The 26,080-nt window shown below is 38.6% G+C and overlaps 1 protein-coding gene across 1 annotated transcript; it reads left to right on the forward strand.

Moving 5' to 3' along the window:
- Positions 1-261: 261 nt before the first annotated feature.
- LOC116259381 (cation-chloride cotransporter 1) lies at positions 262-26,080 on the forward strand. The gene is made up of 13 exons (XM_031637172.2): positions 262-480; positions 3,178-3,327; positions 3,469-3,547; positions 6,259-6,350; positions 10,203-10,317; positions 12,426-12,526; positions 14,165-14,226; positions 14,582-14,824; positions 14,917-15,031; positions 21,310-21,504; positions 21,897-22,297; positions 22,514-22,675; positions 24,783-26,080. The coding sequence occupies exons 1-13, from the start codon at positions 320-322 to the stop codon at positions 25,847-25,849; spliced, it is 2,943 nt and encodes a 980-aa protein (XP_031493032.1). The 5' UTR covers positions 262-319; the 3' UTR covers positions 25,850-26,080.

Below are 26,080 nucleotides of genomic sequence, written 5' to 3' on the forward strand. Positions count from 1 at the left end.
GATGAAAATTACATATATATTTTTCATAAAACCTTATATAATGTTCATATTTTGTTTAAAATAATCCCGGACGAAAGTGGTATTGGACATTCCAATTTCCATTTTTTTATGTCTTAAAAATCAAATACAATTGACTGCAGCAAGCAGCACTTTTTTCATCCTTGGCGACTGACCTGTACTAATGTCAACATATTTGTATAAAATCTTGCAAGATTGTATTAAAAGTTATATTATAAAATCGTCATACATCTTACTATTGTGAATTTGTGATTGTTGCTCTGGTGTGTGAGAGAGAGAGAGAGAGAGAGAGGAAAGAAGGATGGGAAATGGAGAGATCGAGGGGGCAAACGAGGTGACACCACCACGGACGAATCGCCAATATCAACCTGTGGTCGCCCATGACAGGGCCGTCCTCGAGATGTCATCAATCCCGCTTGAATCGTCCTCCTCTAGACTCCCTCGGCCCGAACCCCCTCTCAGGTAAGAGATGGCCCGCATCCCATCCTTCATCCTGTCTAGATCTCATTATCATCTGTTAGCAATTTTCTTTCCGTGTACAGATTTGTTCAAGTCGTTTCGAAGATCCCCATCTTCGAGCTCCATGTAATGTTGGTTCTAGGTTGCTTGGACATGCGTACTGCTTTGTTTGACGACTCTGTTTTATAAATGGAGATTACGTGGTTAGCGTTATGTTTGTAAGTGTCTGCGGATTCAGATTTTGCTTGCTTTGTGATGCTATGTTTTTGCTAATTTTTCTCTTACAGCAAAACAATCATTTTATTGTTCCTTTTTTTTTTTTGGATGTGGGCGTACTCGATGCGGTTATGGTCTAATACTTTGGGAGCTTGTACATACGCCTGAACCGAAAAAACTTAGAGTGGAGGATTTATGACTATGGGTTGCTTTAAGAAAATATTCTAAAAAAGATAGTTTAGTAAAATTGGGTCATTAGGCCTCAGAAATTTTGATTAAGCAAACAGTGTTGGTTTTTTGATACAACTGCTTTCTCTGGTTATTCTTTTCCCCCTTTTGTGAGTTGAAAGTCGAGCGAAGTTTTGGTGTTTTTAATTGAGGTGACATCAATCGGATTTGAATTTGTACACCTCGCTTGCGAGAAAAACTGAAAAACAGGCCTTGACCTTAATCACTGAGCATTATGGGATACTCTTCATTAGGTGTTTGCATGAATATGAGCTAAGATGAAGAGTTATCGTGTTGTCCTATTACAAGCCAGACATACAACGGGATTCACTTAACATGAACTGAATTCCAATAGTATAAGACAAGAGACTAAACCATATGCAGCAATGATGTTACAGATCCTTAATCAGGTCATGCATTAATGATAATAGTAAGAATGGTGGGATCAACTACTACATTTTCAAGAAAGATAAATTCCATTCAGTTTCCATTTACACTGAAAGTTGCATCAGCTTAGGAAATCAACCAACTATAGCAGTAGATTATGAAGGCATACCAGTAGTCTTGACTACTACATTGTTTGATACCTCTGTCTTCTACCTAGGAAACTAAGCCAACTTAATGCCTTCAAAGTCCATCACACGGGCTCTTAAACATTTTATTTTTCCAGCTAATCAAGTGGTTAGCATGTCATGTTTCATGACGACTATCATCACATGTTTTTAATCAGCAAATGTGTACCTCATAAATTTTTGATGCTTCGTGGCAAAATCATTCTATGAGCATTGTGCATTGATTTCATAAGCTATATAGGAAAGTCACGGGAAAACTTTTTTTTTTAAAATACAAAGGGCAATTTTCTCATATACAGAAACTTAATTTAGGATGAAAAATGTCAAATATCATGAATGGTTGACCCATTGGTGATCTGACAGAATCATTAACAAGTAAATATGCCGAGCTTTACTATCTGGTTAATCGAAGTTGGTACTTGATAAATTTTGAAGGGAAGGAACTATCGTTTGCTAACTTGAGCTGACGATTTATTCAGAAAACTTAGATTATTGTTCAGTTCACATGGTTGGCCAGGAGGAGATGGATCATGTCACCTTAACAAGATTAGAAAAATCATACTGACCTCACAATCTATTAAAAAAGCTTAAGTTTATTGATTAGTTCATGACTTCATGTTGGTTGGTGGCTGTTAGCTCCTGCTAACAAGCCGCTATTGGACACCCATACCACACCGTGGAAGCCCAGCTCCCTCTTAATCGAGATATTTTTTCATTGTCTTTTAGGGTTAAATCCCTGGAATTATGTACAAGTCTCATGAGTTGGGCTAATTATATCTTAGGACTCTCCACCCGACCAAACTCATCTCATAAGGAGATGGTAACCTACTTGCTTCTAGAGAGACTCTGGATCCAGCTAATTGGATCTGACCCCCAACATTGGGGTGAAGGTAGGAGTTATAACAAGCATAGGAGTTAGGAGTTTAAGTTTATTGCTTTGTTCACATGGTTGGCATGAGGATAGGAATTATGACAACTTTAGAATTTAGGAGAATTTAAAAATTACATAGAGTTGGTTGTAGACCATCAGAACATCTGTTACTTTATTTTATCCTGTTTCTTATGCTTATTGTTAATCTGCAGCTAAAGTGCAGGTTGCTGCTGTGAGAAGGTACAAAGTTATGATAGTCCACAATGGAAAGAGACACTGTTAGAGCGATCATTGTAATAGCAAAAAATGGCAGAAACAGATGAAACTTAAGTGTACTTAAAAATTAAAACAAACTGTGACATGAAGAAATGATCTCCTGCCCCCCTCCCCACCAAAAAGAAAGAACATTTAAAATATAGGAAGTTCTTAGGGAACCCTGAGGATCTAAGATATTAACTATTAAGTATATACCATATACACAGGTACTTATGGCTGATAACTCTATGATGGTATTGTCATGCTATCTGGAAATATTCCAATTCAAGGAGACTTTTGGCCCTTCGATACAAAATATGTCCCAGCATATGATGACATAGTTTCGTAATGTCCTGCTTTCCTGCTATAATGATACATATTACCTAAAGTATGAGTGCTTAAGACCTTATGATGGCTTTAGTTGCTTAACAGGATAGCATGGTTATTCTATGCCCAAGCCCCTTTCTTCACATTCTGACTGCAAGTCATGCATGTGGATTTTTTATCATATATAGTTGTTGATCCAAATCAATATATTCTTTTTTCCTTTTTTCGCAGGAACATCAAAATGAGCTCACAGTCAACTGATGCAGGGGCAAGCATGAACAATGAATCTTCTTCACATGCAGGGCCTGGTGGATCCCTAAGGGATTCAAAATTAGAATTGTTTGGTTTTGATTCCCTTGTCAATATTCTTGGTCTTCGAAGGTATTACTTTTCATATATGTTTAGTCAATATTCCTTTTCTGTTTTCTCTTGCTTATTTTGCATCCTAGCTGCTTTTCTACAATAAGTGTTCAAAATTTCAAATAGTTGAGGAAGCATGGCTAGTAAGTAATTGTTTTGCAGCATGGCAGGGGAGCAAGTTGCTGCACCGTCCAGTCCAAGAGATGGTGAAGATGTTTCCATCACTCTTGGAGAGCCTAAGGTATCCTTCTGTCTAATCCCCTCTCCCCCGTTTTCTGATTATGCCTTCTTAATCATGGTCTCAGAGTGGGAAGTAAAGATGTCAAGTAAACTTCTGTGACCTCTGCTTTGACCCTTTAGCCTTGATCTGGGTCACATCCAGGCATTTGAGCCTTTAATTCAACTAATAGTATAAATCATGAAGAAATGTTGTCTGAGTGGAAGATTCTTATACAATCCTAGAATTGTATGTGATGAAAACAAAATTGATAAATGATGGTCAATAGTCAGTATTGTTACTAGCATGCTATCATAAAAGGAATACCAACAGAGTGCAAATTCACCATACCTACTAGATTGAGTCAGCAGACTCTTACATTATGTTAAAGCCATCTGATCGAATCAGCTAAAGCTTGCAATATTTAAAAATACTGTTAGGATTTTAACTATCACAATTCCCCAAGATATTCCTGAAGTATTTAAAAAATCAATTTTTAGCTTTTAAATATGTGATCTCTTTTTCTTGTTTCTTTTATGTCTTGAAAAGTTTTTAGTTGTTTCGTTTTATTCCTTGCATGAATAATAATACTACACCTGTTGTCCTATAACTTGTTTTATTTCTGACAATGATGTCGATAACTGTGGTTGGTTGGTCAGACTGGTGTGCGTGAAGACCTCACGTCACTAATTTGATTAAGCGTTATGCTCCTGGGCCATCAAGTGAATCTTTCTTAAAGATTGCCTTTTTTTTTATATGCGCTTCTCTTGCCACTGTAAGCTGCTCTAGGTTGCTACCAATTTGACCAATTTTTGATCTATTCAAGCTTTTATGCATGTAGAAGTGCAATATCTATGTTTATTTGCATGTGTGCACCTATATGTGTGTATGTATAACCAGTCCTAAAATGAAGCTGGATTTTCATGCCCATGTCACTTCCTAGGATTCACCAATCCTATGGCAAGAGGATGGTTGTGAAAAGGAAAAACAAACAAGACGGCGGAAAGAGAAAAGTAGGTGAGAGTACAAGCAAGGGTTGGAAAAGACAATCTTGTAATGGGACTGCTTGTGTATGTATTATATATATACATTATTATGTACATACATATTATATTTATACAAAAACAACACTCTTATTTCAACACTATATATATATATGTGTGTGTGTGTGTGTGTGTGTGTGTACGTGTGTGTGTGTACATGTGTCATGTGTGCGTGTCTGTGTATATTTATATACACACACAAAAGCCACTGCTGTAACATATGATAGTAGGAAAAAATGAAGTCACTCTATCTATGTGGTAGTTTGCACCACATTCTCTTGCTTATGGTTAAGCTGTTGCACTTCCAGTGTACAGAGAACCACTAGCTGTTCTCATAGTTTATTTTCCTTGAAGCCCTTGCCAATGATGGTAGTAGTTTATGTATACTGTAATCAAGAAATAACTATCTAATCTAATTGCGAAAGACAATAGCATGACTGATGTGATGCCTAGATTAGTTCAGTGGTAGGAAGCTAGTATAGAAAACCCTATTCTTCTCGTTGGCAAAAGATAATACATTGTCCAACTTCGAATCTTATTTCTGACCCTATGCCTAATGAATGTTCCAGTCAGTTTTTCTCAATAACCTTTAGACTAGGATGTGAAAAGGTGGGTCTTGACATAAGCAGGTGGTCTTTGAATGTGCATTCAACAGCTTGGCTGATGGTTGTGATACTATTTGGCATCACTCCTGAAACATGCATTTCTGGACGATTTTCTTGTTACTGGGTGTGGAGCCTCTGAAAGCTCAATGCAATGGTTCTACATCTATTTGTAAGTGTGGTGTTTAGGTTTGCACAGCGAAGGCATACATGCCACATATAAGGAAAGCAGGCATCCATGTTTTCAGATGTGGCCACTGGTCAACTGCTATGTCACATAGGTACGGGTGTGGGTGCCGGTATGGGTACCGGTGCGGGTACGGGTACAAATCATTTTCCAAAAACTTGGGTGCGGGTGTATGGCCGTACACACACATATATATAAATAAATAAATATAAATAAATATAAATATATATATATATATATATATATATAAAATTACAAACAAAATAGCATATTCATAAAACATTAAATCATGGTCCAAAATTTGTAGATACTAAGAATTTCAAGACAAAAAATCTGTCCTTTGGGAGTTCCAAGGGGCGAAAAGGTGAGGAATGAGATGGGCAAGGGGGGAGAGGTGAGAGGATGAGAAAGGCAAGAGGGGTGAAAGGGGCGAGAAGGCAAGGGACGAGAGGGGTGAGGCAAGAGGGCAAAGGCATCGTGCGAGAGAGAGGGAAAAAAATGGTTTTTTAAAACGTGCAATGGACGATTTTGGACTCGGTCAACGCCGCACCCAGGCCGTACCCGACGCCGTACCGGTACTGGTACTGCTCCTTTGGAGCAGTACCCACCCGTGTTACATAGGTCAACTGTAGTATGCTGTTGTTGGAATATGTTTCAGTTGCATAGGTGATAAATATGAGAATTATATCTTGGCGAAGCAACATTGGGGCATCTATTAAATCTTATTGGTATCAACCACTCTTAGCTTTGAGTTGTTTCATTGGTTTTATTCCCTTATTGAGATGAAAATGACTTTTTGTTTTATGCTCTTGATGTTCTTGATATATTTACTGTTTGTAAAATGTTAATGGTGCTCTACTGATGGAAATTTGAACTTAAGTAACAACTTTTTCCTCATTGCAGAGAACTAAAGTTAGACTTGGGACGTTAATGGGTGTGTTCGTCCCTTGCTTGCAAAATATATTGGGAATCATCTACTATATCCGATTTTCATGGTAACTGAAATCTTTTTCTTTTGACAACTAGATCGGTAGGTTGTTATTTGCATACACAGCCATTATGTTAGACCTGCATACTGTGAAACATTGGCAAGTGGCTTTGGGTCCAGTTCTTGAGTCGATGTGACTAGACACTGGTATGGGTACTCAGAACACCGTGGGATATGACAGATTGCTTCTGATTCAAGCCTTGAACTATTCCACTGGACCTCATTTGTTTATTGTTTTTCCTTTAATCCTTTATCTTTCCAAAGTAGTTAACTTTTAGCTCTGGGTGTGAACATTTCTTGAAAATAAGTAAGTAATGGGGTTGAGCTAAGGGGCAACAGCCTTTTGAGCATATTGCCTGATAAAGCACCGATAATACCCTGTCAGCCCGAGAAGTTCCCTTAGTTCCTTAAATGGCTGCTGCAGAAGGCAGTCAACTGTTGCAGCAGTTTTGTCTGGGTCGCCTTCCACCCCGTCCAGTGATATGATATCTCAGATGTTGAATCTGAGTTTGTATGAGTTGATATTTGCAAGACTGGCTGTAGGTGTTGAAAATATTCCTTGTGCAGCTGTAGACTGGTGCATCGTCGAAGAATACAAGTAGAAACTGCCTGATGTAGAATATGAAAATGTTGTTCCTTAGGCTATAGAACATCGCAGGGGTGTTAGTGAGGCTGAATGACATTAACACAAATTCATAATGTCCATTGTGGGTGTGGCAAGCAGTTTTCTCCACATCCTTTTCATGCATATAAATTTATTGGTGTTCCCAAGCACAAATCCACCTTTGAAAAATAGGCAGCTCCAAATAGTTTGACGAAAAGTTCATCAATCACCATAATGGGATAACATTCCTTAACAACGATGACATTGAGTCTGTGGTATGCATGTAAAAATGCTAGCTACCTTCTTTTTTCTTGACCAGGATCACCAGAGATGAATATGTGAAGTGGCTTCACCTGATCACTTTTTATTCTAGCATGTCACAGTCTTTTCAATTTCATCTTTCTAGGCTATGTTACCTGTAGGTATGCATGTAGAGTCGTAGATGGTTGGATATTGAGCAACAATGGGAATTCAATGTTCTGCTGCCCATTTTGAGGTAGTTTTGCAGTTGATCAAAAGACCCCATCAAATCCCTTGAGCAGGTCCCTCATCCTCTTTTTTTTTTTCTTTTCCATGTTCAGTTGACTCAACAATATGAAATAGGTTTGCACTCTACTCTGTAAAACCTTTAGTAATGGTGCTGCATCCTCACACCTATCGCATCCTATCTCCTGAGGTACTGCTATCTACATGAGACGTGCTTCCTGCATGAAACTCATTTTTGTAGCTGCAAAATCCCAGATGATCTGTCCGAGCACCCATGATGCCTGCATCCTTAAGACCACCTCAACTTTCATGAGTGGTAGAACACAGAGTTCCACTGTGGCCAGGCTGTACCTGAAAGTGAAAGTTGAAACTAAATGTCAAGTATCTTACAGCTCTCACATTACGCATCTTACTGCCATTCTTCCACTCTGACTGGATGTCCTTGAAGCCAAATATCAACTGCTCGACAGACTATCACATTATGCATCACTGCCATTCCCCACTAGGAGATCAGATTGGCGCGTGAGTTGACCTAATTGCCAATATTTTGGCTACACATATTCTCATGAAATTGTGGGTTGAGTTTATGTTGATGAGCTCAAAATTGGCTGGTTCCTGCACCTGCCATCTGCCCTTATGCCCAGTAGAACCTGCATTCTGAATATGGCATGGCATGGCAAGGTATCTTAGTCCATTTCTCCTCAAAGTGATGGCAGAGCTTCTTGTGTCTATCTTTCATTTGGTCTGCAGCGATTTGTGTGACAAGCACCAAGCTATTGCCTCGTGGAGCTGCATCCTTGTCTTTACTAGCACCACAGTCTTTCATGTCCACCACAGTATACCTCCAAGGGCATTGTTTGGGTGCCATCCTTTTTAATCCCATTGAGCAATTCACTTCTTTTTTTCTCCTATGCAATCTTTGGCAAGTTCAAAACATTCAAGGTCCTGTCACCTGTGGTCTTGCTTCCTGCACCACAAATTTAATGTCTTCCTTCAATCCTCTTATAAACACTCTTAGTCTGTTACTAATGTGTCTTAGGACAACTGACCACCACAATACTTATATTTTTGAACAGTGATTAATATTCTTCCACTGCCCCCTCGTGTTTTGATGTGAGACAATTCAACATTGTTACCTGAATAAGTCAATGGTCCATGCCTGATATTTAGTGCTTGTTGTATTCTGGCTACCATGCTATCCCTAATGCCATTTGAAGTTTTGAACCACTACACCATGTCCTCTTCAAGATTCACCACCACGAGCATGATCCATTTGTGTCGAGGAACTGATGGGCAGGTGAAAATTGCTATGTATGAAAAATCCAACTCTCCAGAGCTTCCCTTGCAAACTTAGGGAATTCCAATTTTTAACAAACTCGATTGAACTGAGTTTTCTTCCTCTTCTGATTTCTTCATCCCTTGCTACTACCATTTACCTGGTTATGTAATCTCTTAGGGGATCATTCAACTTTTGCTTGCCACTGCTGAGTTCACCCTTGGCACCAGTGATACGGGAGAGGTTTCCCCTTCGTTTCCTTGGTTGAATCAGTTTAGAGAGTTTTGGAGTCATCTCTTGGTGCTCCCATTGATATGCCTGCATAAGATGAATTTGGGCATCCTCCAACCTCTGATCAATCCCACCATACTGTTGCTACAAAACATGTGATCGGCTTTCCGTTGCCATTCAGGCCTCATAGGCTGCTTATCTATATGTTTCGAGGGTTATAGTAGTTTCTTGTGTAGTGATTTTGTCCAACATTCTCAGGAGCTTGTCTCCTCTAATACCAATCTTGCTCTCCTTCTGCATAGTCGACTGTACCTGCAGGTCATGCACAATCAAGTAATAAAACACCCGAATGGAATGGAAAGAAGAAGATGCTAGAGAAAGAAAGAGGGGAACTCATGCTTTGATCATGGATTGGAGATACTCCTTAATGTTTATTTAAACTTTGAGCATATCTGCAGAACCCTAATTACACTTGTTTATAGGCATCATATTAGATTAGGTCCTTGTAAGTGACCCAGATCTGCCCTTTCCCACTAACCTAAACCTAAGCCCACTGGTCCAATTACCCTGCGACCTGTTACAGTACATCATCATATTCAAAAGCAGTTGTTGCTAATTTGAAAATATTGCAATATTTTTGCATATTGTAGCCATCAATAATGTCGGCAAATATCATGACATTTCAAAAAATCACCAGATATAAAAATATCGCGGTACCATGCCAAGATATTCCCGATATTTTCTGTGAACCATCAGGCAAGTTGATCGGAGAACTCATAATTAGTGTAGTCAGTCATACTTAGTGCACATATAAGTAACATTGTCCATAAAATGATATAAGGATTATGTGAATGGATTATCGGTCCAGTTATTTATTTGAGGGTTTACAAACATGTAATGTTGCTTTTCAAAGTATAATTACCCAACTTTCTCAGAGAGTAACTTTACATGTGGCACTTTGTAAACCATCAATCAAGATGATCAAATGACATAATCAAGCCATATAATCCTCATATTTACTTGGTCTACATATTCCGTGGACCTTACACACACAAGCACACACACTTACACAGTTACACTCATTCTAGCAGTTTGTCTTCTAGTAAACAAAATCAGACTATTATGTGCTTGATTCTTAATTGTTCTTGTAAGTCCAATTCTTTTTTACCTTTTCATGTCTCTCCTTTTTTCGCTACCTTTCTGTTCTTTCCACATGTTACTGAAGCATGGTTTGCTGCATAATTTTGTTTTTCATGTTGCAGGATTGTTGGAATGGCAGGCATAAGTGATTCCCTTCTTTTGGTATCCTTATGTGGACTATGCACGTTTTTAACTGGGATATCTTTAAGTGCCATTGCAACTAATGGTGCTATGAAGGTGGATAAAAGGATTATGTTAGTGTAGATTTGTTTCTAATGCCTTATTCATGTTAGTTACTTTTCATCTTGTTTGAAGAAGAAATAAAAATAATAATAAGTAAAATCTAAATGCTTTTCTATTTGTATGTCCTTGCGATCATCAAGTTTGAAACAATGAATTTAATCATGTCTTGTTATTTGGAGAAAATTAATATAATATGGAGGATTTTTGCAATTCTTGGGTGCCTAGTTCTTCATAATAGTGATACAATGACAAGAACTTTTGGTGCTGAGCAGGAAAAGGAATTTATAAAAAAAAAGGGTTATGGAAGTGAATATTCATGGATTGAGAATCTTTTGATCTATTTCTATAATATATTTTAAGCCTCAAAAATTTCAATGAAGCAAAATTTATCAGCTTTGTTTGTCAATTTCTCTTTTTCATGTTGAAGGGAAAAATACAAAGTAGTTACTACCAAAGTCCTTGGAGGTTGCTATAGCCATATAACTTGCAATAAGGCTTATTTCTGACAGGAAAATTACTGGCCATGTAAATGGTCAGAAATATTCCTTCTTGAGTTGCTTTAGACCAAGCTTGTATGAAGACTCCTTTTTGTGGCTTCAGATACATGCCTATCCTTGAATATGGCCACTCCTCTTTTTGCTTTGTGCAATTTTATTTCTTAAGCTTCTCAAGCATATCAGGGACCCATAGCAAATTCACAATTTACTCTTATTCTTAAGAATGTGGGAGAGGCTATAAGTGCCTTAGATAGAGGCTATTTATCAAAAATTAGAGAACAATTGAACAGGAGAAATTGTTAAATTACTGGAACAAGTAAGCATGAGCATGACTGGATGTGTGCACACAAACATAAAGTTGATGGTGCTGTCAAATACGCAAGCTAGTCTAAACAGTTGGCTATGTACTTCCTCTTGTGGTGCAGATTACCAAAGAGACCTTGTTCCATCATGTGTCTTCTATCTTACTATAAGCATGTGTCCATCATTTTCGGGCAAGACTCCTTGGATACTTCTTAATGGTCGTTAAGAAAAAAGACAGAAAATGAATCTCAAGGTCATGGTTGGAGTGAAGCCATTGAGTTGTTACTGCTCCACCCAGTTTCAGTTAGATAAGAAATGGAGGAAGGAAAAGCAGACACCCCACTCCTATTTTAGTAGTCTCCTGCAACATATTTAAATATATGTAGACAACTATTTTTTTTTTATTTATATTTTCTGGCTTCATAAAATGTAACTGAACAGAACCTATGCCACACACACATGTGCGCACACACACACGCGTGCACACACACACACACACACACACGCACACGTTCATTCTGCCATTAAGCTGACTTCTAAAAGAGGTTTGCTAAGCTTCTTTTCTCATAGATGATGGACATGTCGCTAGATTGATGCAAATTTTGTATCTTTCAAGATTGCATAGTTCGATCTCGGGGCTGCCAATGCAATGCATCTATTGAATTGCTGAGCCAGACCTTTCAGATTAGTCATGCTTGGTAAGGAAATTGTGGCATTCCATGTGTAGGAATGATTTGAGAATAATCTCTATGAAAGTTCTGAAAAGAAAATGACCATGTATACTTGGCTCCATTGCTATGTTTCTCCTGGAGCTTTTGGTTCATAAACCTTTTAGATGATGGGAAAAGAGCGGGCTTATGGCGTGGGTTGGAATGTGTTGGGTTGAGCAGTTGAGTTAGTAAACAGCCATGGTTGGTATGAAGCCATATTTAAATTATCAGGCCCTAACATGTGAGGAGGTGGGTTATTATTGATAATTTTGATGGTTCGGATGGCTCTACTAAGAGCCATTGGAGCTAGCCAATGAAACTTGTTTTAGCCAACTGAGAAGGCCCTTAACCATTTGTTATCTATGTACAAATATGTTGCTAAGATCAGCAAGATATCTCTTTTATTCATTCTTACTCTTTATGTGTGTGTAATATACATCTATTCTTTATGCTTGTTTTTTACTAAATCGTAATATGGTTTGCAGAAAGTTGAAATTTTCCCACACTGCCTTCTGGACTACTATGCCTTATACAAGTGATGACAGCTTTGTCACCATGGTTTATATTCTAAGTTTCACTCATATTAATGTAGGGTGGTGGACCATATTATCTCATTGGTCGAGCTCTTGGGCCAGAGGTTGGTGTTAGCATTGGCTTATGTTTCTTTCTCGGGAATGCTGTTGCTGGTGCCCTGTAAGCTTCTCTAAACTATTCGGCTAACACTATTAAGAACAGTTTCTCATAATTTTGGTATTCAGTAATGAGTAACATAATAAACTAACAATTCAACTTCAATACTAATATATATAGTTTTCCCCTGACAATTATATATGTGCCCATTTCATGAAATTAATGAGTACGCTATGCAGGACGAATTGCTTGATTTCATGACTCTCCAAATCGTTGAATCTTAGTTATAAGTAAGAGGGTCCATTGAACTATTGAAAATACTCACTGGCAGCAGCAGAAGAGCTTAGCATGTGCTTGATAAGTGGTGATTGCTTGCCTTAGCTTGTTATATGTTTTATCTTAGACTGCAGGCAGGACATGTTCACCAGCTGTACAAGTTTGGTATGCATTGAGGAAATCTGACAGCAATCCTGGAATAGCACAAAAGCATGTTCTGCAATTTGTTTTTTTTTTTGGCAAATTTGGCTTTTCTAGCCTAGTGGCGAAGCCAGAAACTTCTTGTTAAGGGGCACTCTAAGTGTAAATTTCAAACTTGAAGGGGGCACTCATACGTAAAAAATTAAAAATTCATGAGGTTTCAATATATAAATAATGTAAATTTAATGGTCTGGCATGGGCAATTGCGTACTCCAGACACAACGTGGCTCCGCCATTGTTCTAGCCTTTTTAAAAGTTATTTGTAATTTGAGGATAAACAATATAAACAGTCTTGCAATTACTATTTGCATTTCTTCTAATTCTGAGATAAGTTCCTTGTCCACTGTTACTGAAGATTATCTTCATGCATTTGTTTGTTGAACACCTCCTTTGTATGCTTTTCTGCTATTTATGAAATGCTTCAAGCCTTTAATGCATTTGTTCTGTTTATTTTGCTATTTCATAGTTACATTTAGGCAGCAGTATTTTTTCAAATAAAACATACTTTTTATGTTAATAGATGCATCCTTCCCTAACTCTGGTCTCCATAAATGCCACTTCCAGATTTTACTGCCATGAGGTTGGTTGGGCCTAGATGTTATGCTAAGGAGTAGGACTGAATGCATCTGGCTTATATTGAAAAGTAATAATCCCCCATAAAGGCCCTATCTGTTCTCAGTCTGAAGCTAAGGCTAGAATTAAGATACAACTTTCACTTACACAGTGACAACCATAGGCTCTTGATATTATAGGCATAACTGGACTAGATCTGCATCCGCTAGCTGCTTTTGTGGTTCGGGTTATCTGGAGTGAAACGATCTCAATAATTTGAGCTTAGAAAATATTATTGTCTTTTGCTTATTCTATCAGATGATGATTATAGTCTCTGCTAATCTCTTCAGTTTCTGATAATTTTGCATGTTGGTTTCAGACTTAAAACTCACAGTATGCAGTACATATTTTTGCTGGCTGTCATATCTATCTTGCTGTTAAACTTTCTGTGATTTTTACTTGCACGTTGCAGCTTGCAATTTTCAGAGCCCAATTTTGTGATTACTTTTGTTCATTGTGGTTGTTGATTTTGATAGTACAGTGGGCCATGTGTAACATTTCATATACGTAAGGATTTGATGAATTTTTCCTCTTATAAAAAATCAGAAACTAATTCTCTCTCTCTCTCTCTCTCTCTCTCTCCCTTTCCCTCTCTCTCCAACCGTGGATTAGTTATGTATTGGGAGCTGTTGAGACATTCCTAAATGCAGTTCCTGCTGCTGGAATCTTTAGAGGTAATCATTCAGTTCATTGCGAACCCTTCTGTTGTATTTGGCATAAATTATATTGACTGATATTACTCTACTGCTTTGTCTGTTCTTCTATCTATACCCACTACTTTTGCTGCTGTAAGCCGTTAGTATTTTTATCTTGTTTTCCTTTTTTCCCTAATTATTCATTGGGACCATCGCACCAGTTCTTACCTAGTTGCATGAATATTTGTTTTGTGGTTTCATGCGTTCACTGTAAAGCTGTGCAACTTAATCCTATTCTATGGTACTAAATTACTAATGCATTCTCTGCATGTTATAGGTGAACTTTTCTAATTTATGGAAAGCTTATTCCTGTTTCTGGTGTTTTGGAATGCAGAGAGCGCAACAAGTGTAAATAGTACTTCTATTGGACAAAATGTAACTGCGGAGACAATCTATAGTCCAAGTTTACATGATCTGCAAGTCTATGGAGTGGTCGTTACCATTCTTCTTTGCTTTATTGTATTTGGGGGCGTGAAAATTATCAACCGGGTTGCTCCTGCTTTTCTCATTCCTGTCCTCTTCTCACTTTTCTGCATTTTTATTGGGATTTTTGCAGCTCCACGACGGGGTGCACCTGGTGAGCTTGGCCTTTCACAATATATATATATTCTCAGTCGTCGTGTTCTGCTGTTTGTATGCTCCTAATGGTCTTTTGCTGCCTTTGACAAGATGGTATAACTGGATTGAGTTTGCACACTTTCAAGGAGAATTGGAGTCCATTCTATCAGCGGACAAACAGAGGTGGGATACCTCAACCTGATGGAGAAATATACTGGAGCTTCAAGTGAGTAACTTAGGATGCAACTCATGATTGTTGCACTGATAAGACCTTACATGTTATAAGTCTCTTTGTTCTTTCTTTTGGGTTATGTTGGCAATGTGATCGATCCTGTATATATTCTTCTTGAATCTTCAGTCATGTCTCGAGAGTGCTGATCTTGTCAATGAATGGAAGGAAGCATAGTGCGTAGGATCAGCTAGTTGTATAGGTTGAGGTCAGACAGAAGGGACGTAGTTTTTTCTTTTATGATTTCAAAACATTATGATAAGTATTTCTTCCTTTTGATTCAACTATTTTAAAAATTTTAATTCCATTTTAGTTGTCCTAAGTCTTTTTTGAAGTTCTGCACTTAGGCATCGGCTAGTGCTTTTCATATCTTAGCCTCTTAGGTGTTACAGCCGGCAGCCTTAGAGAGAGAATCGTTAATCCATTCACTAACCCTAATCTCCATAATAAAGAGACTAGGGTTGAAGAGAGATTTACAAAGTACATCAACAGTATTTAAAGAGACCTCCTAACTATTAAATATTGCAAAGAACCGCCTAGAAACATAAACTCTTCTAATTCAACACTCCCCCTCAAGCTGGAGCATACATATTAATCATGCTCAGCTTGTCACAACATCTAGAGAAATCACCAATAAGAAGAACTTTAGTGAAGACATCTACAGCTTGATCTTCTGATGATACATGAATGGTGGTTATGGTTCCTTCTTGAACGAGATCCCGAATGTAATGGCAGTCCACTTCAATATGTTTAGTTCTCTCATGGAAAACTGGATTGTTTGCAATGTATGTGGCTGCTCGATTGTTACAATACATCTTCATGGGAAGCGGAATCGACACACTTAGGCTAGATAACATGGATTTAGCCCAAGTTATTTCAACGGCAATTTGAGCCATAGCTCTGTATTCGGATTCTGCACTAGATCTTGACACCACACCTTGCTTTTTGCTTCTCCAAGATATAAAGTTGCCTCCCACAAATACACAGAATCCTGTGGTAGATTTCCTGTCTTCGACTGAGCCAACATAGTCAGCATCACTATAGGCTTCCACTTCCAGGGTCTTGCCTTTCGTGAACAAAAGTCCTTTGCCAGGAGATGATTTCAAATATTTAACCACCATTAAAGCAGTATCCCAATGAACTTTCTTGGGTCTTTCCATAAATTGACTTAGTTTCCCCACTGCAAAGCTAATGTCTGGTCTGGTCACAGTAACATAGAGAAGCTTTTCAATAAGAGACCTGTATGATCGAGAATCCACTAATTCTGATTGGTCATCATGAAGATGTATGCGTGGATTCATAGGTAAATTGGCCGGTTTAGCTTCTAGCATCCCGGTGTCCTGCAATAAATCAAAAACATACGTTCGTTGAGAGAGAACTACACCTTCCTTGTTGCAAGCCACCTCTATTCCCAAGAAATATCGTAGTTGACCAAGATCTTTCGTCAAAAGTGTTTTTGAAAAAACAACTTTGTATCAGAAATTTCTTGATCGGAGTCACCTGTCAGGATAATATCTTCAATATAAACCACTAGAACGGTCATACCCCTGGAATTCTTCTTGATAAACGAAGAATGATCAAGAGGGGATCTCGCAAAGCCACACTTTGAGACTACCTCAGAGAACTTGTGATACCACGCACGAGGACTCTGCTTGAGTCCATAAATAGCTTTCTTGCACACTTTTCTACACTCCCCATGTCGTTCAAACCCTGGTGGTTGTTGCATATTGACAGTCTCATCGAGATCACCGTACAAAAATGCATTTTTGACATCCAAATAATACATGTGTCAGTCATGGTGTACAACCACAGAGATGATAAGACGAATGGTCCCCAATCGAGCAACAAGAGAGAAAGTCTTGAAGAAATCAACCCCGTAAGTCTGCGTGTAGCCCTTAGCGACCAATCGAGCTTTGTATCTTTCTATAGAACCATCAAAATTATATTTCACTGTGAATACCCACTTGGAGCCAACAATGTCACAATCAGGAGGAGTATCAACAAGTTCCCAAGTGCCTCGTTGAACTAATGCATCCATCTCATCTTGCATAGCCTGTCTTCATTGGGTATCTAATAAGGCCTGTTGGTGACAAGTAGGAACTGCATGGGCTGCCAGAGCTTGAATAAACTGTTGCATACTTTTACCAACACTGTCAGTAGAAACAAAATGAGATATAGGATGCAGAGTACATTGTCGCTTGCCTTTGCGAAGAGCAATAGGTAAATCCTGATAGGGATAAAATGGACTAGGTATACTCACTTCAGATGTACTTACCTCCTGAGAAGCGGTTGGGAAGGATCATGAGAAGGGTCCTGTCGACGTGTGTAGACTAGCAAAGGATCACAAAACTTGGACACTACAACAGGAGAATCCCTAGAAGGAGACTCGTAAGGGAATGACTCCAAAAGAATAGGAGGAATATGTAGTGGGTCACATGACAGTGGCATCTCAGTAGAGATAGGTGATGAACTATAATAAGACTGAGACTCAAAGAATGTCACATCCGCACTGATATACTCCTTTTGAGTCAATGGGTCAAAGCATTTGTAACCTTTATGATTCCTGGAATAGCCAATAAAGATACACTTAATGGCTTGGGCACCTAATTTATCACATGTGGGTCCAAGTATGTGAACAAAGTATGTGCAACCAAATACTTCGGGAGCCACTGGAAACAAGGGTTGTTGTGGGTGCACAAGTTTAATGGGAACCTTGTTGTCAATGGAGGATGACGGTGAACGGTTGGTCAAGTAACAGGCAGTGAAGATGACATCTCCCCAAAAATATGCAGGTAGATTAGTATGAAACATTAAGGAGCGTGCCACATTTAAAAGTTGGCGATGTTTCCGCGCAGCTACTCCATTTTGTTGGGAGGTATGGGGACAAGTAAATTGAGGAGAAATGCCATTATCAGAGTAAAATTTCATTAAGGTAGATGCCTTAAACTCAATAGCATTATCAATGCGAATGCTTTTAACAAGAATACCAAACTGAGTCTTTATTTCAACAATAAGGTTCTTGAGAGTACATATGACTTCAGACCTTTCTTTCAAAAGAAAAACCCAAGTGACTCGAGAATAATCATCAACAATGGCAAGGAAATAACGAAATCTAGACCTACTAGCAACTCTGCTAGGACCCCACATATCAACATGAAGAAGATCAAATAGTCCACAACTGGACGGACTAAGACTCGATGAATAACTGCTACGGGTGTGCTTGCCAAGTTAACAAGCCTCACACTGGAATGACTCTGGTACTAATAGATGAGGAAGTAGGTGACAGAGCTTGGAGACAGATGGATGACCAAGTCTGAGATGCCACTGGAAGGAGGAGGACAATGAGGAAGTCGAGATGACTGCAATACCCACAGAATCAGACAGGAAATAGATGCCCCCTTTCTCATAGCCTCCACCAATCGTCTTCTTAGTTTGCAAGTCCTGAAATGAACATACACCAGAGTCAAATGTAACACGACAATGTAAATCATTAATCAATTGTCCAACTCATAAAAGATTAGTGGGAAACTTAGGAGCATATAACACATTAGGAATTGTCATAGACTGAGAAATCTTAATATCTCCATAACCCATAATAGGAGACCATCTACCATCTGCAAGTCTCACATGACGTGTCTGAGGTAATGAGTGTAGCACGATAAACATAAAAGGTCTACTACAAAAGTGCTTCGATGCTCCTGAATCAATAATCCAAGTAGTACCTGTATCATGTGGAGCAGTATCAACGGACACAACACTGTCTATCATAACTGTAAAGGCTAATGGTTGAGTAGATCTGTGTGCTAAGAACTCCTCGTACTCTGACCTGTTGATATTTACAGTCACAGTCTCAGGATTGGAAGAAGATAAAGACCCCTCTACTACTGATGAAGCTGCTTGGATAAATCCAATAGGAGACTGTAATGAATTCTTGCCCTGCTTAGATGCAACACTTCTTCCTAGGGGTATAGCGGAAGGACGACTATGCTTATCCCAACATCTGTCTTCTAAATGCGCTATTTTCCCACAGAAGGTGCACTGAAATCTCCCACGTCCTCCTCCTGACCCTCGACCTATGCCCCTCCCCCTGAAGAAATTACATCCACAGCCTCTTGAAGCTACCAAAATAGAGGGAGTAGCATCGCTGGAAGGCGGAGAAAGAGTCACAGCAAGACGACTGAGTCTGTTGTAAGCCTCAGCTAGGTCAGGAATTTCTGCTCCAGTCAACATCTGTGCCTTTGCTACTGCATCTCGGGAGAGAGACCCTATATAAACTTTGCCACCATAGACTGTTCACCATGAGTCTTGTGGCATGTGGGACATGGAGGACGCAAAGCTTTAAGTCTTTCATAGATTGACTTGATGGAAGCGAAGTACTGAGCAAGACTTTGGTCACCCTGTCTCAAATTAAGTAATTCCTCCTCCACCTGCAAGATCTTGCTAACATTCTTTTCATTTGAGTACATTTACTTCAAAAAATCTCACATTTGTTTGGCAAAGGTATAATATGCAATAATAGAGATAATTTGTGGTTGCACACTATTCAATATTCATGATCCTTGACATGACAATATTATTATCTTCTTTTCATGAACTATATCTTCCACTATTCATCATAGGTTCATCTTCTTCTATAACATGTTCCTTTCGATGTCCAATCACATACATCATAAATACATGAGACCAAATCTCATAGTTAGATCCATCTAACTTTATAGTAGAGTCATAAGAAAAGAGATTGTTTGTGTTCTTATGCTCATACTGCATCCCTGTCTTGCCTTCAGCGGCCATAGTGCATGACTTGACAATGTGATCTTAATCTGGTTGCACTATGATACAATCAAGAGTATAGCATGCAACAATCAACTTGAGAAAACTTAGGCAGCAGAATATATATATATATTTTTTCGCACCAAAAGCAGTCCTTAAAAAAAATTTCTATGAACTTGCTGCTCAGTAAATCAGACCACCAATTACAACAATCAATAAATGAACAAGAATATATGAACTTGCTGTTCAAAACAGTCCACCAGGTTTTTACGTATCCACGTATGCAGATAAAAAAAACTGTTGTTCAAATCAGTTCACCAGATTATAAAACAAACATTCAATCTGAAAAAAAAATATACCCAACGTGCAACTACTCCACTTGCAGCCTCTTTTCCATAGTTAGCAAAAAATATGATTAGAATATGGCCCACGTGCAGTTAATCTTCCACGAGCCCAGATCTGAACAAGAATCCACATGCAGCTACTTTTCCACAAGCCTAGATCTGAATAATAATGGAGTCCATGTGCTGCTATTCATCCACGAAGCTAGATCTGACTTACAACTTTCCACTGCGACTCCCACACAGTTGCTTACGCTCCACTACATCTACGTTGGGGACCTAATCACACATACCTCTCACATGTGATTAGGTTTCCCTTCCACGCTGCTTCACTATCTTTCGATCAGCAAAGAGAAGAGAGAAAGGAAGGATAGAGGAAGAGAAGAAGTGGGAAGAGATGGGAGAGGAAGAGGAGAAGGGGTCGCCGGAAAATCATGACAGCCGCCGGCGGAAAAGGGTGGAGATCGCCGGCTCTGATACCATGTTACAGCCAGCAGCCTTAGAGAGAGAATCGTTAATCCATTCTCTAACCCTAATCTTCATAATAAAGAGATTGGGGTTGAAGAGAGATTTATAAAGTACATCAACAAAAAATAGAGGAATGTTTAAAGAGACCTCCTAACTATTAAATATTGCAAAGAACCACTTAGAAACATAAACTCTTCTAATTCAACATTAGGATCATGCCCAAGTACCATTACTAGTGCCGTAGAAATTTTTCTAAAAGTTGACTAATCCAAGTCCGATGGAAATGGAAGTTCTAGGGGATAGCCGGCATATCAACAAATTGGTCGATGTTTGAGGTATCAGTTGAATTGGCCTGAATCAGGCCATTCGTCATGAATTTACTTACCATGTTAATCTGAAAGAGATGGCCTTGTAAGATTTCATTACACAAATTTCATTTTCATTTTTTCTTGTTTTTTATTTTTGCATTTATTTTTGTATGGATTATTTTTAAAATTGCTGCTTCAATTCAAGTTCATTGGGATTTTGTTTTTTAAGTTGATTGACCTCCTGATCTGATTTTGAAGTTTAATCATGCTTATGTTACATGTGTTCATGTCCACCTGTATATGTGTATGGATGCTTTTGTGCATATGTGGATCTTTTATGATGAGGAGATGGTAATTATTCACAAATCATGTTGTTCACTGCTTTCAGTGCTCTGGTTGGTCTTTTCTTTCCTGCGGTCACTGGAATTATGGCTGGGTCTAACCGTTCTGCATCGCTAAGAGATACACAGCGGTCTATACCAGTTGGAACATTAGCTGCTACACTTACAACATCTGCCTTGTATTTGATTTCTGTTTTGCTTTTTGGAGCTTTGGCTTTGCGTGAAAAGCTATTGACAGACAGGTATCTTTATTTGGTAGTGTCCACAGTTTTTTTCCCCTACATTTTTTGGAGCATATTGAGATTTGGACCATGGTCAACTTGGTCTCATCCTTGCTTTTTCTTAAAATACGTGTTACTTTCCGTGGAAGTAGTCCTTAAACAACCAAAAGGTAAAGAGTTATTCAAATTTAGGAGTATGATATCTCAGGACTAGCAGGTTTTCTTCCTATAGAGTTGTGGCAAAACGTTTTTCCTACCTGCCTTATGCTAGTCTTACATGTACCTATAAGACCAAAAGAGGCATAGCTTTCCAAGTACTATTTAGGAGCATAAGTTGTTACCTCCTATCCTTATGTTTTCAGAAATTTTTGCTCGTGAGCCTGATGTCAATCATTTTTTGTCCTGTAATACAGGCTTCTTACAGCCACAGTTGCTTGGCCAGCTCCAGTTATCATTCATATTGGGATCATATTGTCTACTCTAGGTGCAGCACTTCAGAGTCTGACAGGAGCTCCTAACTTACTTGCGGCTATTGCAAATGATGACATCCTTCCAGTTCTTAAATATTTTAAGGTTGCTGAGGGTGGTGAGCCACACCTTGCAACATTGTTCACAGCCTTTATCTGTATCGGGTGCGTGATTATTGGGAATCTTGATCTCATAACACCTACAATAACCATGTTTTTCCTTCTGTGTTATGCTGGTGTAAATTTATCTTGTTTCCTTCTTGACCTGCTCGATGCTCCAAGCTGGCGCCCACGATGGAAGTACCACCACTGGAGCCTCTCTCTTTTTGGGGCATCACTTTGTGTAGGTAGAGTTCCTTTGTCTCAGCTAGGATTATTAATTTTGTGAATAAAGCATTAACATGCCCTTTTGCAACAAGTAGCATACTTGCAGTTTCATATGAACATGATTTCAAGTGCATGGTTGATTTTGGAGCAGCCATGACATCCGATGCATGTTTTTGAGATTGTAATTCAAAGGACAGTTCAGTTGATTATCTTGTTCTCTTCTTCTGTTATTGCAGTGATCATGTTCTTGATATCTTGGTCATTCACTGTGGTCTCTCTGGTTCTTGCGGGTTTGATATATTATTATGTGAGCATTAAGGGAAAAGCTGGAGATTGGGGTGATGGTTTCAAAAGTGCATACTTTCAACTAGCTTTGCGGAGTCTTCGATCATTAGGAGGTACAACGCATTGACAAATCATGAAATTCTCTCTGTATTCCATTATGTTTTTTTATATTCATCTGTTCCCAATGGGCCAATAGAACTCACAGATTCTTTAGAATAAAATCTCGGTCTTATAAAGAAGCTTTTTGGTCTAACTAATTTTTTGTGAATATTATCAGAGACGTTCTTATCTTGAGAGTTGAAAGTTGAAACTATTTATAAGTTTGTAAATTGTCTCATCCAATTTGTTAGTGTTTCCTATTTCTAAGGAGATTATGGTTCTAATACTAATAGATTAAAAGGCAGCTTTTCCAAGAATAAGGGTGTGCACATGCCTTGCAGGTGTATGTGCAGACGTGCATATTCTTGGCCGGTGACGTGCCAAGTGTTATTTCTTCTGCTTTTGATTTGAGCTTCCTACCCTATTCAAGTATTGAAGAACAATGTGTATAGTTTCTTTTGCTGTTTGACCTAGAAAAGGGATATCCTCTCTCTCTCTCCCTTTATATATATATATATATATATATATATATATATATATGTATTGTATGTATGTATGTATGTATGTACAGCCAATTGTGGTCTGCATAGATTATTTAACAAATAAAAACCTTTGGAACGTATTGGTTTAGTGTGCAAGAAGAAAAATCAAGGGTATCCAAAATCAGCTTCAAATCTTCATGGGTTTAAGAAAAACATGTCCAAAAGCATGATTTGTAGGACATATGTGAAACCTTTTTATACCATCAGATTAAGTAAAAATTTTGTCTTTTAGCCTAGGGAATATAAAAGCAACAAAAAGATTGGGGGAGCACCTTTCAGATTATATACACACACACACAGACACACACACACACACTGCTCACTGTCTGGGACATGTGGTAATAAACTTTTAAAAAAAGTGTGCAAATTGTTGCAGGATATCCAAAAATGCAGGAACAAAATGAAACCCAGTGTCTAGGTCGAATTTATGAACTAGTAGGCTATCTTTTAAATTTAAGACACCAGACATCAGATTTTGATGATATTTTTTTGGAGTTCTATATATTTGGACATCTGCATCCTTGAATAAGATTGAATATGCGAAAAGCAATGTAAAAATGGAAAATCATATTTGATAGCACTTTGATTGCTATGTAATGTGGATGGAACCATCTAGACCATCTTCACACACACACACACACACACACACACACACACACACACGCACACGTATGTATTTGTGTTTGCATATGTGTATGTATGTAATGACCCAGGACAATCAACCACTTTATAACCCCTTTTATAAGTGCTCGAAGATCTCTCACAAACTTTAGTATGGTACTAAACTTTCAAAGTGGGACATTAAAATCTATCCCCTTTAAGGCAAATGCATCTATGTATGTGGGACCCCAGGTCCGAATGTTGAACTGGCTCTGGTACCCCCGTAATGACTAGGGCCCACTTCCACACCAGGCTCGGGCTCCTGGTATGGCGGATTCCAACCCACCCTCTAGAAGCTTTGATTCATCAAGGCAATCAATCAGTTACAACTCCCTTTACAAGTCCTTAAAAATTTCTTACAATTTTCAGTGTGGGACTAAACTTTCAAAGTGGAGAGTTGCAATGTCTATGTGGATTTATGTATATGTAGGAACTTAAATATGCCTATTGGTACTTTTATTTATTGCTTGCAAAAGTAACCGTTTCGATGTGGCCCATGAGATTGATTTTTAACAACTAAGACTTAGTACTTGATTATGATGCATGTTTAAGTTTTTTGTAAAGATTTAAATTAGTGGCTTAAAGTTTTGATAAATATTCTAACTTTAAAAAATGTATTTTTTCTCTCCAATAAGGCATGCTTCAATTGTGTCATGGGAAAGTTGCTGACACTTTTTCAAAAAAAAAAAAAAAAAAAAAACAGCACATTTACTATTTCTCTCTTTCCCTCCCCCGCCTCCCCTTCTTATACAATCAACTACTCATTTTTTCTTTATTCTTTTTACTGCGTATAGCATATCAAGACCTATGCCTACATATAGATGCATGCACATGTGCAAATAGATATCTATTTCACCTGCTGTATCACCTTGTTGTTCCACCACGTTGTGTCCACTAATCTGTATCTTCTGCTATGCAGCCAGCCAAGTCCACCCGAAGAACTGGTATCCCATACCTTTAATCTTCTGCCGCCCCTGGGGGAAGTTGCCAGAGAATGTCCCATGTCATCCAAAGCTGGCAGATTTTGCCAACTGCATGAAAAAGAAAGGACGAGGTATGTCAATCTTTGTTTCCATTCTTGATGGTGATTATTATGAGAAGGCTGAGGAGGCAAAAATTGCATGCCGGCAATTAAGCACCTATATTGATTACAAACACTGTGAGGGTGTGGCTGAGATTATTGTTGCTCCTTCTATGTCTGAGGGTTTTCGTGGAATTGTTCAAACCATGGGCCTTGGAAATTTGAAACCAAACATTGTTGTCATGCGGTATCCTGAGATATGGCGAAGAGAGAACCTCCATGAAATACCGGAAACTTTTGTAAGCATCATCAATGACTGTATAGTTGCTAACAAAGCAGTGGTGATTGTGAAGGGCTTAGATGAATGGCCTGGCGAGTATCAAAAACAATATGGTACAATCGATCTCTACTGGATAGTGAGGGATGGAGGACTCATGCTTCTCTTATCACAACTTTTACTAACTAAAGAGAGCTTTGAAAGCTGTAAAATACAGGTCTTCTGCATAGCTGAAGAGGATACAGAGGCAGAAGATCTAAAAGCAGATGTGAGGAAGTTCCTTTACGATCTTCGGATGCAGGCAGAGGTGATTGTGGTGACTATGGGGGACGTGAATGTCGATGGCAGGAAGGAGGACGAGTCAGTTGAGGCATTTGTAGCAGCTCAGAAGAGGATAAAAGAGAAATTTGCAGAGATGAGGCAATTGAGAGAGGAAGAGAAACCAGAGACACCACTCGACGTTGATGAGACTCAAGTGAACAAATTTCTGTATACTACATTGAAACTCAATTCCACAATACTCAGGTATTCAAGAATGGCAGCAGTAGTGCTGGTCAGCTTGCCGCCACCACCAGTCAGCCATCCTTCATATTGCTACATGGAGTACATGGATCTCCTGGTTGAGAATGTGCAGAGACTTCTGATTGTGAGAGGATACAGGAGAGATGTGGTCACATTGTTTACATAGTCATGCAGTGAGATTATTGGTCAGCTTCCGACACCACCTGTGGACCATCCTTTATATTTCTATACAAAACACATGGATCTTTTTGTTGTGTATGTAGAAAACTTCTGAGTGTGAGGAGACAAGCGAGGTGGTTACTATTTACGTAGGCATATTCATTAGATCTAGTTTTTTCTTTTCCCATTTTTCCACATGTATTTTCTTCATTGGTTTTAATTTTAGTTCAATTTTCCA

The sequence above is a fragment of the Nymphaea colorata genome, chromosome 8 (assembly GCF_008831285.2).
Source record: "Nymphaea colorata isolate Beijing-Zhang1983 chromosome 8, ASM883128v2, whole genome shotgun sequence".
In the NCBI taxonomy this organism is placed as follows: Eukaryota; Viridiplantae; Streptophyta; class Magnoliopsida; order Nymphaeales; family Nymphaeaceae; genus Nymphaea; species Nymphaea colorata.

What these genes read in the sequence shown, in the direction of transcription:
- LOC116259381 (XM_031637172.2), top strand. Translation starts at nt 320, where the DNA reads ATGGGAAATGGAGAGATCGAGGGGGCAAACGAGGTGACACCACCACGG. An exon ending in GAAAAGCTATTGACAGACAG is followed by an intron (nt 21,505 to 21,896) that starts GTATCTTTATTT and finishes CCTGTAATACAG; the next exon opens with GCTTCTTACAGCCACAGTTG. An exon ending in TGGGGCATCACTTTGTGTAG is followed by an intron (nt 22,298 to 22,513) that starts GTAGAGTTCCTT and finishes CTGTTATTGCAG; the next exon opens with TGATCATGTTCTTGATATCT.